This window comes from Hevea brasiliensis, chromosome 8, assembly GCF_030052815.1.
Source record: "Hevea brasiliensis isolate MT/VB/25A 57/8 chromosome 8, ASM3005281v1, whole genome shotgun sequence".
Taxonomy (NCBI): domain Eukaryota; kingdom Viridiplantae; phylum Streptophyta; class Magnoliopsida; order Malpighiales; family Euphorbiaceae; genus Hevea; species Hevea brasiliensis.
In genome coordinates, this window is record NC_079500.1 from 5,742,690 (window position 1) to 5,762,513 (window position 19,824).

General features: G+C 33.4%; 3 protein-coding genes across 5 annotated transcripts; 1 reads left to right on the forward strand and 2 right to left on the reverse strand.

Annotated features, from left to right (window-relative positions):
• Positions 1–3,600: 3,600 nt before the first annotated feature.
• LOC110658721 (probable receptor-like protein kinase At1g11050) lies at positions 3,601–13,922 on the forward strand. 3 transcript variants are annotated; one of them, XR_002495625.2, is made up of 3 exons: positions 3,601–5,770; positions 5,908–5,977; positions 6,080–6,337. XR_002495625.2 is itself a non-coding variant. In XM_058151071.1 (2 exons), exons 1-2 carry the CDS (start codon positions 3,807–3,809, stop codon positions 13,794–13,796), a joined length of 2,004 nt encoding a protein of 667 aa, XP_058007054.1. In that variant the 5' UTR covers positions 3,601–3,806; the 3' UTR covers positions 13,797–13,922. The 3 variants fall into 3 exon arrangements, 2 of the variants coding, with proteins under 2 accessions (XP_058007054.1, XP_021672141.2); XM_058151071.1 differs by lacking the exons at positions 5,908–5,977; positions 6,080–6,337 and adding an exon at positions 13,757–13,922; XM_021816449.2 differs by having other exon boundaries at positions 5,908–6,337.
• Positions 13,650–16,403, reverse strand: LOC110658722 (receptor-like protein 3). Its single transcript, XM_021816450.2, has one exon. The coding sequence runs from the start codon at positions 16,072–16,074 to the stop codon at positions 13,870–13,872; it is 2,205 nt and encodes a 734-aa protein (XP_021672142.1). The 5' UTR covers positions 16,075–16,403; the 3' UTR covers positions 13,650–13,869.
• Positions 16,404–17,198: 795 nt separating this feature from the next.
• LOC110658723 (anthocyanidin 3-O-glucosyltransferase 1) lies at positions 17,199–18,698 on the reverse strand. Its single transcript, XM_021816451.2, has one exon. The coding sequence runs from the start codon at positions 18,636–18,638 to the stop codon at positions 17,229–17,231; it is 1,410 nt and encodes a 469-aa protein (XP_021672143.2). The 5' UTR covers positions 18,639–18,698; the 3' UTR covers positions 17,199–17,228.
• Positions 18,699–19,824: the final 1,126 nt, after the last annotated feature.

The window sequence follows — 19,824 nt, forward strand, 5'->3', positions numbered from 1 at the left end:
TTACAAGTCAATTCACAACCCGTTAATCAATCTTGACCTATTAATTTGTAAAGATATATATATATATATATATATATATATAAGTCTAATAATTTATTATATTAAAAGTTTATCACTTTATTATAGTTATATTGTTTTGTATTTTCTTTGTTAAAAGTTATTTAATTTTTGAATTTATAGAGCAAAATGACCATAATATTTTTTTCAATTATTTATTTTTTCAAATTTATAAATTAAAATATTGCAATATTTAAATATTAAAATATCACTTATTTGTTAAAATTAAATTTTATATTTTTTATATATTATTAAATTTTTAAATAATGAAAATCAATATATAAGTTCATAATGCGTTGAATCATGTTAAAATGTATTAAATAAATAACGTTAACTCATAGCAAATCCTGTTAAATTAGATAAATCATATTAAATCATATTAAATGAATCAAGTTATGTCAAATTATATTAAATGAGTAATATTATGTTAAATTAATAGTATACAATTTAATATTAATCATATTATATTACAAAATTCATACAATAAAATGATCATATTTATATTTAGATTTTTAACATAATTATTTAATTGTGTTACAACTCTAATTATATTCATTTTGTATATTAGCATAACACAAATATGACTCGCCAACTCAAATTGCCATCTCTATTTAATCACAAATTAATTAAAATTAGCCATATAAATCTTTTGTCTTAAACAAAATGTTAAAAAGAAAATGGGGAATAATTACTCTCAATTACAGAGCTCAAATTATATTTTTTTTCAAGGTACATAACTCAAACCATAAAGAATGAAAGAAATTAATTTTAATCCAGTGTAAGTATAATCAAGCTGAGTCAAGTTAATATAGTGTCAAGTAAATTTGAGGTTGGAAATTTGACTAGAACTTTGAACGATGGAATCCCCAGTTAAATATAGAAGATGTGTGGATAGCGTTTATATAAGATGAAAAGTGTTAATAAAATTATCATAATTTTATTAAAATATCGAGTCTTGTCCCTAATCGTTAGGTATGTGCATTCTATCTATTGATAAAAAAAAAAAAAAAAAAAAAAACTTGATTAACCTTTATTTTTTCATATTTCAACTCAATTAGATATTTAAGAAGTTACTTGTGATGATGATTATTATTATTAATTTAAATAAAAATTAGTTAATTTCAAATTAAAATTTAATTAAGCTTTAGTTTCACATCAAATATTGATTTTTTATATTTTGACTATACATATTTAAGTAAAATGGCATATATAATAAATTTATTATTTAAATATATAAAATATATTTAAAATTAAAGTTTTATTTATTTCACGGAAAATAGAGAAATATTTTTCGTATTTTTCTAGCATATAGAACACTCAGAAAATGAGTTAACGGAAAATACTTTCTTTATCAAAAGAAAAATTAAGTTATTTTTTTATTTTTTAAATTTTAATAATTTTATTAAAATATGAAAATATTTATTCATATGTGATATAAATATGTACTATTAATTAATATTACAACTAAACAGTAAAAAATATTTTTATATATAAATTATTTTTTTGTGAAACAATCAAAATTTAAGGAAAAAGAATTAAACATTCAATTAATTAAGTTTATGATTTATTTGAGTTAAGTATTATAATAGTCAAATACGGTAAAATTCATTACTCGAATTTAAAAATCGGCTCAATAAAAATTGAATTAAAACTCAAATATTTTATAAATCAAGTTTGAATAATTTAATTCATTTATAGTCTTAATTTAGGGTTATTAAGTCGTTTAAGTGAATTCACAAAATAAAAAAAAAAAGGCGGGAAAACAAGGAAGAGCATCAGAGGATCCAAACGAACCTAATTCGATTATTACAAGGACAAAGTCAAAATTATTATTTAATATCTCTATTTTTAAAAAATTAATTATTTAATTTTTTTATTTTAAAAATATATTATTCTTTTTTTTATTTTAAAAATACATCATTTATTTTTTTTATTTTTTAATCTGTGAACTTTTTAATTTCTTTCATTTTTTAAAGCAACATATTTTCAACTCAATTATTTTACCTCTTAATTATTTGATCTTTATAATTTTAAATATATTAATTATTTGGTTTTTATTTATTACTTTTTTTTTCTTAATTTTATTAATATACATATTTTTTTGACTTGGATAAGATATGTTCGATTTTTAAAGTAACATTTATTATTTTGACTAAAATTAACACATTATCTCTCTTATTTTATACTTTTTAGTGACATAATATTTATAATTATATTTAGAGATTGAGATAATAATTTATAATATTCAGAAAACGTTTTAACTAAATTCAATTGATACCATTATTTTTTTTTCATTTAACAGTTAATTTAATAATTATTTTTATCGAATGGTTCTATTTTAAAATATTATATAAATATATGGCTATTAGTAACTGATATATTAACTATTAAGTGGGTATTTGATTTATTTTTTAGGTATAGCTAATAACTAATAAATATACAAATAGATAAATAAGATGTTTAGTGAACTTTAAAAAAATACAACTGATAACTGATAGATAACTTATATAATTCTTATCACATGCAATTGTATTAATTCTATTTTTAGTGTTATTTTTCACCGATTAATAAATGAGTTGATTTTATTTTTTATTTATATCATACTATTATTTTTCATATAATTCAAAATTAATATTATTAATATTATTTATTTTTATCTTTTTATTTACAATCTTAACATTTTAATTAGTGTATTGTAATTTTGTTAAATTTTTTTTATTAATAACATAAAAATATAAAATATTTATTTATTATAAAAAAATACATTTTTCTCTAAAAATTTAAAATTATAAGATTTTTCTTTATCAATAATAATAATTATTATTATTTTATTATTACATTTTTCAAGTTATTTAATTATTTTTTATTTTAATAATAAAAAATATAATATAATACATCAATAATTATATATTTATTTATTTTAATGATAAATAAATAATATAATATAATAAATTTATAATTTTATATTTATAATAAAATAAATTATATATATTAATTATTTTATATATATCAATTAATTATTTTATATATATTAATAATGATAATTAAATATAATTTTATTAAATAATTAATATAAATAAATTATTATTAACTAGTTGTGAGTCATAAGTTAACAATAACTATTATTAACTAAAAATTATTAGTTATTTTTAACAGTTAAGCCAAATAAACACCAGAGCAATGATTAATATTGATACAAATAGTTTATTGATTAAAAATTAAAAGCTAAATAATGTAATTTAAAAAAATTAAATAATTAATTTGTTAAAATATAATTAAATAATAATTTTCTCAACCGCAAAACGGAAATGAGTCAAATGATAAGGTCTGGAATAAGACAAGGACTGAAGTGCGCACGAAGGTCTCTAATGTCTTCATGTGGAGCCCTTCTCCAACTCCCATGCTCAGCGCGTGCCATCAAAGCCCACTCTTCTTATCGCGTTGTTTACACGCACCGCACATTTGATTCCAACTTTCTGTGATAGCAACTGCAAGCCAGCAGCAGCCAGAGCTCTGAATATGTTAGATTAACGGAAGAGAGAGAGAAAGAGTTTGACCAAAGCAGGATTATCATTTCCCATCATTTCACAAGCTCCAATATGAGCATTCAACCCAAAAGTGCCTCTTTTCCGGTCTAGATGATTCCCTTCTCTAACTTGCACATATTGCAAACCAGAATTCAGAATCCTGAACCCAGAATCCATTAGCCAGTACATAAGCCAACCAAAATCTCGAGTCTAAGCATAGAAATGGGCAAACTTGATTTACTTCTCTTGTTTCTCTTTCTTTTTGCTATTATCTCCCCTGCCCATGGAGCAGCTATCACTTCTCGTCCTCTTTCCCAAAATAATTTGTCATCCCAATGTCCCATGGACCTTAATTATGTCTTGAGAATCCCATGGAACAAATCTTCTTGCCAAAATTACCAGCCATCCAAAAATAACACTGCCAATCTCCAAAATGACATGACCAATAAGGATCCATGTTGCACCAACCTTCTTCACCTCTTTGGGGTAGGCCTTGCTCAGCATCTCAATGAAACCTCTCTCTTTCAGCTTCCCAGCTTAAACACCTCTGTTTCTTGTCTTCAAGATTATCAAACAAAGCTCAGCTCTCTTTCTTTTCCTGATGATATTGTGTCTCGCTGTTTTGATCCTATGGAGTTTGTCTTAACTCCTAATTTATGTGCCCATGTGCAGACTGCTCGGGATTGGGTTGCTAAATTGGGTAATTCAACTGTGCTTGACTCGGATTGCAGGCCTGATCTTGTTGATCTTACATCTTGCAGTGCATGTGTGGCAGCTGGGTTTAAAGTCCAATCTGACTTGATATTAATTGATGGTAATAAATCTCATGCTACAGATTGTTTTTACTTTACAGTTCTTTATGCTGCTGGTATTGTCAATGAGTTTGGTCCCGAAAGTGATGGTGCTGTGACATGTATATTTGGGTTGGACTTGGTATCTAATACGGATTCATCTAATAAAGGTCACTCTGCTCTTGTTTTTGGCTTGACTGGTGCTGGTGTTGCTATTTTGGTCATGTCCAGTTTGTTAGGATTATATTTTTGGTATGATGAGAAACGGAGGAAGAAAAATAATTCTAGTTTTCCCTCTGATTTGGAGGAACAAGGGTCTAGGCCAAGACTGAGGCCTAATACTGGATCAACTTGGTTCAAGATTCATGATCTTGAGAAAGCAACAGAAAACTTTTCACAGAAGAATTTTATTGGTAGAGGAGGGTTTGGTTTGGTTTACAAGGGAATTTTGTCTGATGGGACAACGGTAGCTGTTAAGAGGATTATAGAATCTGATATTCAAGGTAATGCAGAATTTTGCAATGAAGTTGAGATTATTAGTAATTTGAGGCACCGGAATTTGGTGTCTCTTAGAGGATGTTGTGTAGTTGAAGACGAAAATTATACTGAGCAAGGGTGTCAAAGGTATCTTGTTTATGATTACATGCCCAACGGGAATCTTGATGATCATCTGTTTCCAGCATTTGATGATCAAACGGGGAAGAAACTCTTGACGTGGCCTCAAAGGAAGAGCATAATTTTGGATGTGGCAAAGGGATTAGCTTATTTGCACTATGGAGTGAAGCCTGCAATATATCATAGAGATATCAAGGCAACAAATATATTGTTAGATGCTGATATGAGAGCAAGAGTGGCTGATTTTGGGTTGGCAAAGCAGAGTAGGGAAGGTCAGTCTCATCTCACCACAAGAGTGGCCGGAACTCATGGATACTTGGCTCCTGAATACGCTCTTTATGGGCAACTGACTGAGAAAAGTGATGTTTATAGCTTTGGGATTGTTGTTTTGGAGATAATGTGTGGGAGAAAAGCTCTTGATTTGTCTTCATCAGGGTCGCCACGAGCTTTTTTGATCACTGATTGGGTTTGGTCATTGATGAAAGCTGGAAAAGTAGAAGATGCCTTGGATGTTTCTTTGCTGAGAGATGGGGAGTTTTCAAATTCGAATCCAAGGGCCATAATGGAGAGGTTTGTGCTTGTTGGGATTTTGTGTGCCCATGTGATGGTGGCCTTAAGGCCTACTATATCGGACGCTCTGAAAATGTTGGAAGGAGACATTGAAGTTCCGCCTGTTCCTGATCGGCCGATGCCTCTTAGCCATCCTTCATCTTTTGGTGATGGCTTCACCATCTCCCCAGCACTGAGTTTTCCACAATTGAATAGTGGAGACATGCTCAGGTAAGCATTGCCTAAATGGATGTAGGAAAATGGAGCAATATTTATATACAAATCATTCCTTCAGTTGATTCAAGAGAATCTTTTTTAGTGAAAATGGACTGATATAAGAATTCTTGAATCAATGAAATGGATATCAGTTAGCATGTGATTCATGTCCAAGGACCTCAAGTTAAGGGCGCTAGTGTCTGAGCCTGCTAATTTCTGACAGTATGTATCATAAACATGGATGCTTTATGTTCTGATACATCAAAAATGGCTTATGTGACTTATTAGTGTAATTGAAGCTTTGAATTTTTACTACCAATCCAGGGATGCATTGAGTAAAGTTTGAACATCGAGAAAATAGATGCAAAAGGACAATTGGGAATCAACAACTGCCTTGTAATTGAAGATTTTTTTTTTTCTTTTTGAATTTTTATCTTTGCTTAGGATGTTGTTACCCAAAAATAGGACCATGTATAGAATCTCTCTGTAGAAAGAAAATTCATAGGAAATCACTATGTAATTTTCAATATTTCATATACTCTTTATGCATTAAAATGTAAAAATTTTCCCTGTTTTTCTCTTTTTCCTTTTGTAAGAAAGCTTGCTATTACTTGTGTTCAGCTGTGACTTGTCAAATAAAAAGGAAATAGATTTAGAAAGCTTTTCTTCTCTTGTATGTGTCGGCATTCTGTTATGAGAGAGGGTTATGGAGGGAAAAGCTAGTATTGCAGTTACATATGTCTTGGAAGGGCAGTTATAACTGATAGAAGCAGTTACTAGCTAGGAGTATAAAAATAGAAAGAGTACCTGTAATGACTCATTCAAGAATGAAATACAAGAAGTATCTCTCCTCTTCTTCTCTATATTCTCTCTAAATTTTCTCCCCTTTCTATTTCTTTTCTCAACCCAGTCTATTTCTATTTCTTTCTATCCCTGTTCTCTGTTTCAAAGTGCATAACAGGTCTGCTACATAACAGTTGGTATCATAGCTTGAAGTGGCTAGCCAGATTTCTTCTGCTTGTCTTTCTATTCTTCTTCTTACTTTCTTGAGCTTCTTTTTACTTTCTTGTTTCTTCTTTCTTTCTTGAAACTCTAGAAATTCCAGAAAATATTTGAAATAGCAATCTTTTTACTCTCTCTTTCTCTGCAAAGATCTCCTGTCTTTTCTCTCTAACTTCTTTTAATCTCTTTGTCCTTTCATTTCTGCTTTGTCAGGATTCCAAAACCCTAACTTTCGAAATTCCAGCAAATATCAAGAATTAATACAACAGATATCTTTCTGTTTCTTCTCTTTTCTCTGATTCTTCCTTTAATTCTGTTTCTCCTTTCAACTAATCTTTCTCTCATATTTATCTTTTAGGGTTTCCATTTCCAATTTCTCTATCAGTCCTTGTGTGTGGGTGGGCTTGACCTAGAATTGGGTTGTTGAGGGTTGCAAGGCATGACTAGGTCTGCTGTGCTGGGTCCAGAGGCTGTAAGGCTGGCAGATCTGGTGGGACAAGTTAGGGTTCTTCATGGGGATTCTCAAGATACCAGAAGGGATGTGGAGAAACTCATAGTGGATATGGAACAGATAAGGGAGGAAATTAACAAGAATGTTGAGGAATCTAATAAAAATGCTGTGGAATGTAAACAAGCAATTGAGGGATTGGCGACTACAGTGGAAGGATTGGCTGCTGCTGTGGGAAAATTGCTGGAAGCAAGGGTAAAGCAGTGGATCTTGTAGAAAAAGATTCTGATTTGAGAAGTGGGAAAGGATTGTTACCTATTCCAAAAGAGTTGGTTAATGGCAGAATGGGGGTTCAAGTAGTTTCAGTTCTGCAGTTGATTCAAAAAAATTCCAGAAAATGCTTCCTAAAATTGAGTTGGTGGCCTTTGAAAGGGGAGATCCGAGAGCTTGGATTAGGAAATGTTGTCAATATTTTGAGGTCTATGAAGTTCCAAAGGAAAAGAGGGTTGCAATATTTGATTAACAAGGCTGATGCTTGGTATCATAACTGGATTAGGGGAAGACTCAGGCAGTATTGGGAAGAGTTTGAGGCAGATCTGTGCAAAAGATTTGGGGAACAAGGATTGGAGGATATTGTTGAGGAATTTATGAAAATTAGACAAGAATGGTCTGTTGATGATGATCAAGACAAATTTGAAGATTTAATGGTGAGAATGGAGAGGGTTTTGCCTTCATTGGATGAGAATTATTTCCAACAGGGTACTGATAGGGTTCCTATAGCTTCTATTTCCAGAGATACACTTGCTCTTGGTATTCAGCAACTAGTTAATACGCACTATCAAGTGTTTGTGGAACAAAAATTTGAAGAGAAAATTTCAGGGAATCAAAAGGATGTTTCTCTTCCTGAGAATGTTTTGATTAAACGAAGAAACATGGAAATTTTTGAAGAAGAAAAGTATTGGGATCTTGGTGGTATTTTATTTGAATTGAGATCATGTAATCATATGAAACTCAAAGAGAATGAGTTTGAAATCAGGAAAGGACAGAGAAAGAAAATGTCTTCTTTGAGATACTGCACTCCTTTACTGCTTACTGCTCAAGGAGAATGAGTTTGAAATAAGGAAAAGGCATAGGAAGAAAATTAGGCCTTGCTGCAACTGTTTGTTACCACATGACTCTCTAGTTATAGAATGCAGGATAATAGTTTTGAATATCTCAATTCATTACTTGTTCTATTGGTAGCATGTGGTCTATAATTGCAATACGTTTGCTGATTGTGGTTCCTTTCTTCATTCTTGAGGACAAGAATGATTTAAAGGAGTGGGAAATGTTATGAGAGAGGGTTATGGAGGGAAAAGCTAGTATTGCAGTTAAATATGGAAGGGTGGTTATAACTGATAGAAGCAGTTACGAGCTAGAAGTAGCATAAAAATAGAAAGAGTACCTGCAATCACTCATTTCAGAATGAAATACAAGAAATATCTCTCTTCTTCTTCTCTATATTCTTTCTGAATTTTCTCCCCTTTCTATTTCCTTTCTCAACCCGGTCTATTTCTATTTCTTTCTATCCCCATTTTCTGTTTCAAAGTGCATTACAGGTCTGCTAGGTAACACATTCCAAGCTTGATTATTATGCACTTTTGCAGGTTTTTCGAAGAGTTTTAAACACTCGCACAGGTTTTCAATACTTCAAAAGTTTCACATTTTCCGTTATTTGCTTAATGCTCACAGGAACTTTCCGTAAAAAGAAAATTCAGAGTGAGAATTCATTGTACTTTAAGTACTAGAAAAAATTTTCTGTAAATTTTATATCATAATGTATAAAAGAGATTTTGCCGTTGGAATATTTAGAGAAATACTTAACCTCGCTTACATTGGTAGCAGACAGAGGAAGTTAATAAATCCAAGTATATTGATCCTAACAGCTTACTTTTGTAGCTGCAAATAATTGCTGGACCTTTTCCAAAATAAGGAAACATTAAAAAAAAAAATGTAGAGCTTTTAAGGTAAACCTTATTGGCTTTATAAGCTGAATCATTTATATCTTTCATATTCAATGTCTTTTGTGCAGCATACTAACTGAGCTTATTTTATCCATGCTGAGATCATTGTATCTTGTGATTGTTATCTTCTTCTTCTTCCTCTTCATTAACATGAAGTTATTAAGCCTTTAACAGTAATGAATTGATCCTTCATGTCTATCCAAAGTTGTGTCATGGACTTGGGGTTGGGAAAATACTTGCCTAGGCCAGGTACTTGGCCCCACCCACCATACTTGGATGTATGTCATTCTCATTAGAAGTGATTTTACAAGAAGACTTGAATCATAACACCCTTTCTTCAACATGTCATGGGAACTCTAAGTTTGATTGTCTGTGTAAAGTCTGTATCAAAATATGTGCAAGATATAAGATTTTTCACACATTTCTAATAGCCTAGGTTTTTGGAACTATTGATCAACACACACTTTGTTCCATGGGGAAGGAATGATGTTTAGCTTAAATCAGCCCATAAAAAATTGCAGGATAATCTACTACCTAATATCATATGGATAGCAGAAAGGAAGGCACTGCCTGAGGGCAGCTATGATGCATGGCCTTACCATACTTCATTATGATGCTGTTGCAGGAATTGCAATTAGTAGAATTAAATTGATTCAAAAAAGGAAGGAGGAGATGGGAGAGAAGTGTATAGAGGGCTTGGAAACCGTGGCATGAGCAGGTAGCCTAATGCATAGACAATGTTTATTGACTGGAAAGAGACATTGCATTGAAAATGCTTAAAGGCAGGTGGATAAATTCTGTTAGGTTCCTTTTCCTTGTAGTTTGGGTTCTTGCATAAACATTTACTTTACTGGTAGTGATAAGACATTTCTATGATGATGACTGATAAACTTAACTCAACTCAACTAAGTCTTTATCCAAAAAATTTGAGGTCAGCTATATGGATTCTCTTTCTCCACTCTAAACGATTTTGGGTTAAATTCTCGGAAATGTGTAATGCTTCTGGGTCATGCTGTATTACTCTCCTCTAAGTCAGTTTAAGTCTATCCCTTCTTTTCTTTCTATCCTCTACCCTAACGTGCTCTACTTGTCTAACTGGAAGCCTCCGTATGTCTACGCTTCACATGATTAAACCACCTCAATCTCCCTTCTCTCAACTTATCCTCAATTGGTACTACTCCTGCCTTTTCTCTAATACTCTCATTACGGACTTTATCTAGTCTAGTATGGCCACTCATCCACCTTAACATTCTCATCTCCACAACTCTTATCTTAAACACACACGACTCCTTCAGTGCCCAACACTCACTACCATATAAAATGGCTGGTCGTATAGCTGTACGCTAAAATTTTCCTTTCCACTTATTGGGAATCTTGCGATCACATAAAACTCTTGTGGCACGTCTCCACTTCAACCATCCGGCTTTAATCTTATGACTCACATCCTCCTTACATCCCCCATCTACTTGAAGGACTGAGCCAAGATATTTAAAGTGATTACTTTGGGACAGTATCACTCCATCTAAACTAACTCCTTCCCTATCACCAGTTCGGCCTTCACTGAACTTGCAATACATGTATTCTGTCTTCATTTTACTTAACTTAAAGCCCTTTGACTCTAGAGTACTTATCCAAAGCTCTAGCTTTCTATTAACTCCTTCTTGCGTCTTATCTATCAGAACTATATCATCCGCAAACATCATGCACCAAAGGATACTCTCTTGTATATGTTTCGTTAGTTCATCTAAAACTAGTGTAAAAAGGTAAGGGCTTACAGTTGAACCTTAGTGTAATCCAACTGAAATAGGAAAATCTCTTGTATTCCCTCCCACTGTGCGCACAATAGTAGTTACTCCTTCATACATGTCTTTCAATACTTGTGTGTACCTAATAGATACCCATTTTTGTTCTAACACTCTCAGACATCTATTGGAACGCTATCCTAAACTTTCTCCCAATCGATAAAAATCATGTGTAAATCTTTCCTCGTATCTCTATATTTCTCCATCAAGCTTCTGATGAAAAAGATCGCTTCCATAGTTGAACGACCAGGCATGAAGCCAAATTGATTGGGAGAGATAGAAGTATCATAACGTAGTCAATGTTCCACAACTCTCTCCCACAACTTCATAGTATGGCTCATGAGTTTAATTCCCATATAGTTTGAGTAACTCTGTATGTCTCTCTTATTTTTTAAAAATAAGTACTAAAATATTCCTCCTCCATTCATCAGGCATTTTCTTTGAATTTAGAATCTTATTAAACAATTTAGTTAACCATGCCACTCCCATATCTCTTAAACACTTCCACACTTCAATTGGTATTCCATCAGGTCCATAGGCTTTACTCACTTTCATTCTCTTAAGTTCTTCCTTTACTTCTAAAGATCTAATCCTTTTAGTATAATTCATATTCTTTTCTATTGTTCTGTAGTCTATATTCATGCTATTACCATTTTAACTATTATTAAAGAGATCATCAAAATAATTTCTCCATCTTTTTTTAATGTCCTCATCTTTCACCAACATTTTTCCTTCTTTATCCTTAATGCACCTAACTTGATTGAGATCTTGACATTTCTTTTCTCTCCTCCTTGTTAATCTATAAATATCTTTCTCTCCTTATTTAGTTCCAAGTTTTTCATATAACTTTTCAAAGGCCTGCGCTCTTGCTTGACTAACTGCCTTTTTTAATACTTTTTTTGCTATCTTGTACTGTTCATATGTCTTATTATTATCACACTTAGGTAATTTCTTATACCATTATCTCTTTCTCTTCACTGTCTTTTATACTTCCTCATTCCATCGCCATCTCTCTTTTGAGGATGGTCCATGTCCTCTAGACTCTCCAAGTACTTTTCTAGCTACTTCTCTAATCTTTAATGTCATCTGTATTCACATATCATTGGCCTCCATATACAGCTTCCATGCTTCGGACTCGAGAAGCTCATTTTTTAACTTCACTTGCTTTACTCCTTTGAACTCCCACCACTTTGTTCGAGCTACACTATTTCTTCTAATCTTACTTGAATTGTTCCTAAACTTGACATCCAAGACCATTAACCAATGTTGACTTGTTAAAACCTCTCCCAGAATGACCTTACAATCCTTGTATAGAGCTCTATTTGTCTTCCTGGTTAAGAGAAAATCAATTTGGCTTCTATGTTGCCCACTTTTGAAAGTCACTAAATGTGACTCTATTTTTATAAAGTAGGTATTTTCTAGTATTAGGTCGTATGCCATAGCAAAATCCAGAATATTTTTTCCCTCCTCATTTCGGTTGCTAAACGCAAAACCTCCATGAACATTCTCATAGCCTTGCCTATCACTTCCTACATGTCTAGTCAAATCTCCACCGATAAAAACATTCTCTTCATTCGGTATGCTTTGCATTAGATCATTCATATCTTCCCAAAACTTTTGTTTACTCTCACTATCTAGTCCTATTTGTGGGGCATAAGCACTAACTACATTTATTGTTTCTCCTTTTAGTACTAGCTTTACTAGTTTAATTCTATCTCCTACTCTTTTCACAGCTATTACAACATCTTTCAACGTCCTGTCTATGATTATGCCCACACCTTTCTTATTACTCTCCTTTCCGATAAACCACAGTTTGTACCCTGAATTACCAACTTTCTTACTTTTCTCACGTACCCATTTAGTCTCCTGAATGCAAGCAATATTCATCATTCTCCTTTCCAAGGTATCCACAAGCTCCATTAATTTTCCTATAAGTGATCCAATATTCCAAGTACTAACCATGATTATTCTCCTATCATGTTCCTTCCTAATTAATCTCCTTCTATGATATCTTCTATTGTTCTCTATGCCTATCTGGTATTCTATTCTACTATTTGTTCTACTATTTGTCCTACGGACTAACTTCTTTACCCACACCCGTCTATGATGTGGGAACCCTTGCTCATTTAACACCACACCCAGGAGCCGGCATAGCGGGTCGTTTTCGGTGAACGCTCTACACCTTTGCATATTTCTCACTACACCCGAGCTCCGATGTAGCGCGTTGTAAATAGAGGACGCCCCAACGTTTATATCATTTAAATCCATATCATAAGATGTGACGAAATTTTTAGGCTGGTTGTCACCTACTGCAACCCTCCTCTATTCGGACTTGGGACCGGCTAAGCACAAACTACTTAGGCGGAGTTTATGATGATGACTGATGAATGAAACAAATATATAGATAAAGTGAGAGAGCTTTTTCTTTGCATCTTCCTAATTGAATTTTCTTTGCTTCCTAATTGAATTTTCTTTGCTTCCTAATTTTTTTTCCTGATAATGGATGTCACTATCATAGCATACTAATAAAAGGCTCTGTTCACACATAGTATCGTCACTGTGGCTGTCTAACATCAGAATTGCGCTTTATTATTCATGGATTTGTTACATGTTTTTTGTAATTTTGTACAGAAACGATGTTTATTTTGAGATATCATTTCTTAAAATGCCTTTGCTGAAACTTGCTCAGCTCACAATACATATCCTAGTAGTAACTCTAACATTTGAATCCTGCACACTTGTACAGACTTATACAGATATATGCACACAGGCATGTGGATAGATGAGCATCTTCAAAATGATCTAACATCTTGAGCTATCAAATCCTTTTCCTACCATATGTATAAATGGAATTCAGCTTTATGAAGAGGCATACAAAGGTGATATGGATGACTTTCTGTGTTCATTTGGATGAAGGAACCCAATTAACTTCTGCAGGAACTTTAGCCTGTGGATGGGGTAAAGTAACCCAGTGGTAGATCCAACAACAAATCCAAAAGCTAGTCCAGCAATGAGTCCAAAAACAACTGTGTTTTCTGAGGATTCTTCAGGAATAGGATTGGTAATTTGTGGTTGATCAGAACAAGAATGCTGTACAATTGAACCACACAATCCTGGATTGCCCAAGAAACTAGAGGCAGGAAAAGTGTCAAACTGGCCTCCTGAAGGTATAGGTCCTTCAAGATTGTTGTCCGCGACACTGAATGAAGACAAGAAATTTAGTCCTTTTAATGATGCAGGGATTTCACCAGTTAGATGGTTTGCAGAGAGATCCAACTTCTCTAAGTTGGTCAATTTGGAAAGTTCATTGGGAATGCTTCCAGAGAAGTTGTTGTCACTCAGATCCAACACATGAAGGAACTTCAGTTGGCCAAGCTCGACAGGGATATTGCCCCTAAGGCTGTTGTTGCTCATGTATATTGCTGGTGGTAGGTGCGAGAGCTTAATGTATTGCTGATAGTTAGCATTCTTGGTCTTGACAAGGACAGGCACCTCTAGATAGGTTGTATCCAGTTCGTAGTGTGCCACCGCTGATGCCAATGATGGCAATAAGTTGAGATCCCTGGGAAATTCACCTGATATGAAGTTATTACCCAAGTCTATGTAGAAAAGGCTTGGTAGACTTATTAACCAAGTGGGAATTGAACCGATGATCTGGTTGAATGATAGGTCCAAGACCTGTAGCTTCTGGAGCTTAGCTAGCCACGCTGGTATCTCACCTCTGAGGAGGCAACCACCTAAAGCGAGGACTTCGAGATTTTGAAATCCATCTGATTGTCCTATTTTGTCATCATTTGGCATTGATTCATTCCAAAAATTCTTTGAGAGTAGGAGAATTCGGAGGCTCTTCAATCTCTTCAGTACACTCATTGCACCAGTGACATTGGTTAAATTGTTGTGAGAAAGTGAGAGGAAGGACAAAGATTTCAGACCAACTATCTTGGGCAAAATTTGTCCTTCAAACTTGTTAAAGCTCAATCTCACTGCTGTCAGTGACCAGCATGAATAAAGGGTCGGTGGCAAGCTGCCAGTAAACTTATTGTTACCAAGGTCAAGGATACGAAGCTTGACAAGTTTAGAGAAATTAAATGCCACAAGATCTCCTTCTAAGTTGTTGAATCGTAAATTCAAAGTGACAAGGTTGGTACAGTTGGCAAGGGATGCAGGAAGCGGGCCTGTGAGATTGTTGATATGTAGGAGCAATTGTTCTAAGTTGTAAAGCTTACCAATATCAGGAGAGATGAAACCAGTCAACTGATTACCATAGAGCTCAAGAATTTTGATATTGGTCAGTTTGATGATGCCAGGGCTTAGGGGTCCGGAGAGGCCATTTGAAGGTAAAGAGATTTCTTGAAGGGAGACAAGTTGGAATATGTCCTGGGGAAGTGGTCCTGAAAGATTGTTGAAACCTGCCCGAAAAACCTGAAGTTGGGAACACTGCCCAAGGGTGTTGGGTATTAGACCACCAAAATCATTGTAGGAGAAATCAAGAAGCTTGACAGGCACATAAGAATTGAGACAGATGGAGGAAGGAATAGATCCTGTAAAGCTGTTGTCACTGACATTAAAACCGACCAAGTTTGCAGCTAGCTGGAAGAAAGTAGAAGGGATTTCCCCATGAAAATTGTTACTGGATAAGTCTATCATCTTAATATACTTGGATGGAAAGAAGGATGGCAATTCACCATCAAGGAGGTTGTTACTCAAATCAAGAGTCTCAAGTGCATCCAAGGACAAAAAGAAATCACTGACAAGAGAACCAGAGAATCGATTGTGGGATAGATTGAGTTGAGAGAGAAGTTTCAGGTTCCAGACAGATGAGGGGAAAACACCAATTAGGCCTCTTGAAGGCAGCCATAGACTGGTTACTTTCCCATCAGCATCACAGCCAATCCCTTCCCACGAGCAACAGTCAGCGGATACCGACCAATTCAATGGTGGGGAAGATGAGATGTTGAGAGAGAATGACAAAAGAGATTGACGATCAAACTGGCTGCAAGCATGGTGAAGAGAAGGAAGGTAACAGAGCAATATCAATACAAGAGCAGAGACCAAGTTTAGCATGGTTTAACTTGATGTATAAGACGTTTAGGTTCCTTGTCAAATTCTCAAATGGAAAGACCTGTAAAACAAGAACTGAACAAGCAATCAAGAAGATAATCTAGGCTAGTTGGATGAAGATTGCATTTACAATACAAGCTGTCAAGAGAGAAACGTTGACAAAAAGATTAAAATATATATATATAGTTTGGTGGATTAATATATTCTTGTAAACGTTTACTTTTGACTTTTGAACTACTTACAGCGGCCAGGCACATGATCATTGACCGCCATAGTTGGGGGAGGGAAGTAGGCACTCTCTTTGTAAGTAGAGAGGGCCAAGGCCTATTCCCAGTTAATCAATTCGATGTTGATTATGATGGCTTTGGCTTTAATTTCGACTTTTTATTATTTTTAAATAATAAAACTTTTTATTATTTTTAAATAAAAAGGTTTAGTTCAAATTAAATTAAACCGTTGATTCAAGATTCAAGAAGTGAGAAGCCAATATTGATTTTTCTCTAAACGATTATGATCTGATCCGAGCTGTTAAATCACTAGATCAACTCAGACTGAGGTCATGTTTATTTGTAGGGAAGCTATTCCAATATTCTACTGAAAACGTCAAGCAATTTCTCAGAAAGTGGATTGATAGAAGGTTTTGCATTGACTTGTCAATATAGAAAGCAGAAATATTTAAATATTTGGTTTTGGTTTCTGCTCTTTTATGGGAAAGGGCTCTTAGAAAACCCATTGCCAATGAATATTACCTTGCTTACTGAAACTGCATTGGCGAAATTGTGCCTAAAATGTAAACAGAAAATTTTAGCTTGGAAAGAAAACAACTTTCACAAGTGCAATGCTTTTAGCTTACAAATTCAGTCTTCAATGCTCTATTTTTTCTTAGAAGTACTATAGTGTAGCATAGAGATGTAAGATCTCAAGTTCTATTGAATGTTTTTAGCATTATAGTGTAAAAAATTTCATTTCTAAAGAAATAGAAATCAAATATAATAAAATTCAATAAATTCTTTTTTAAAGATTTTTTTTTATTTATTCAATTATATCTTATCAAATTTGTAGGATTTAATAAAGCATAATTAAATTCAAGAAAATGTAAATGTGTGAAAATAAATTAATTAACTGTATATAAAAATAAAAACTTTATTATAACTATTTTATGCTAAATTGTCCATCACATCTTTTATTAGATTACCTAACCAAAAGTATGAAGATCCACCATCTATTAAGGCCATTTTACTCCTCTCACTCATCTCCTTCACCTTCTTCCTCTTCTCACTATCATGCTCCATCAAACACCTTATTCCTCTCTCTATTTCATCACTATTCACAATTATTCCACTGTCATTCCTATAATCCATTTTAATTTCCACTGCTAATCCCAACTCTGTCACCATTTGAAAGGCATTAAACTGTTGCTCTGCATACATTGGCCAAGTGGCAATTGGGACACCAAACCATATGCTCTCCAGTATAGAATTCCATCCACAATGTGAAACAAATCCTCCAATGGCTGGATGTGCCAAGACAGCCACTTGTGGAGCCCACCCTATCACCTTTCCAATTCCACCCATTCGATCCAAGAAACCTTCGGGCAAGACTTGTTGTGGATCCTCGTAGTCACTAGGAGATTTTAGGAGACCCACAGATGATGGTGTTTGGCGAAGGGACCATAAGAATCGATGACCACTATGCTCTAATGCATATGCTATCTCTTTCACTTGATCCTCACCAAAACTTCCCATGCTCCCAAAGCATAGGAATACAACTGATGATGGAGGGTGATCATCAAGCCATTGCATGATTTCTTGGTGAGTGCTTCTTCCATCCGACGCCACATCCAAAATGGGCCCTATAGGATAAACCGGAGGCATTTTGAAGTACTCAATCGCATGGGATTCCAGCTCCAAGAACGTATTTACTATAATACCCTTAGCTTCTCCAAACCTTCTTGCGTTGTAAAGTAAACGAGGAAGCCACACTTTGCTCAACATCGCAGAAGGCATAACCCTAGCAGGAAATGGGCTTACTAAACTCGGCACTGGTAATTCTGAATTTGAATCCTTGAACTCAGTGGGGTCAAATTTCTCTTCATCATGAATCTTCTGCACATAAAGCATGAAACCAAGAAAAGCTGCGCCGGACGTAAAGAAAAAGTAAGACGGAACACCAAATTCATTGGCCACATCTATCATTGTCGTGCAGAACATATCGACAACAAAACCTGCCAGCTGAGGCGAGTCGACGCTTGACTCAGACTGAGTGATCTTCAACACAGCTTCTTTGACATGGAGTTTCTGTCTCTCAAAGAAAGAAGAGAAACTAGATGATTCAGTCTCGTCTTCGGGCAGATCAATGAACTGAAGACGATTGGATATAGTTGAGGAAGAAGCTCTCCGCGATTCAACGTAGTTATGAACTTTAGAGCTGATAGAAGAATGACTGAGGATAAGGACAGTAATGGAAAGCTGGTGACAGCGGGTAAGAAGAAGCTTTGCTGCTTCCAACGCCGATACAAGGTGGCCCCTAGCAGGGGCGGGGATGAACACGAGCTGTGCTTTTTCCATTTTAGTATTGATAAAATTTTCTTAATTTTGGTGCCAAAGGCAAGCACAAAGGATGATGACGATGATGATGATAAGATTGAGGTATTTGTAGCTGCAGCACTACACGTGGCTGTGTACAAGACAAAAACTGTTCTGCAATGGAAGGATGAAATTATTTTTTTAATAAAAATATTATTTTAAATATTATTAAAAAAAATTAATTTAAAAAAAATTATTTTATTATTTTAATATTTTTATAATTAAAATTAATTAAATTTAATTTTTAATATTTTTAATTAATAAATTTAAAAAGGAATAATTTTTAAAACCGTAATTTTAATAATAATGCGAAGCAGCAGCATCTGGTAGTTCTGTCGAATATTCTAAACGGAAAATTCTAATCTTGATGACCAAGAATACAAGTGATGTCATGGCTTTGCTGGTTGGTCTATTATTTATATAGACAAAGACGAGCAGTTAAAGTGTGGGACTATAATTAGGTTGGCTATGAGATATTTTTGTCCAAGTTTAATAATGGAATTTCTGTATTTATAGTTTAAATTTATAATAAATTAAATATAGATGAATTTTTCGGTTGAATATAATTACAAATAATGGATGCATCACAAAGTCTTTCTGTTTGAATTTACGTAATTTTCTTAAATTAATAAAGAAAATAATTAATTGCCTCTGCATGATTCTGTGTAGTTTCCCAGTTGGCCTTGATTTTATGCACTGTAATTTAGTTTGTTTCGTTTCTTTGGTTTTGCCTTCTGCTGTGATCAAAAAGTTAGTGGAATAAATTTCATTTGAATATATACATATATGTTTTATTATATATAATAATAATATTAAAAAATTATAACTATTCTCGATGAATTTTTATATCATGTAAGCATTTAATAATTGCTTAATGATCAATATTATTAAAGACATTATTCTCAACATAAGTAATTAGATAATTAATGATATATAATATATAGGAAAAAAAAATTAATGGGTCATTTGACCCCTACTATAACTATGGCAAAATCCTAATTTTATATAAAATGTTAAATTAATAAAAAAAATGTGACATATAAATAAATTTAAATTATTCAAATTTTGAAAGAAATAATAATAATTGGGAGAATTGACTTGTTTTATTTTAAATAAGTAAGTGAATTTTTAGTCAAAAAAATTGAAGACATTTTCTTAGGTTTAGCCA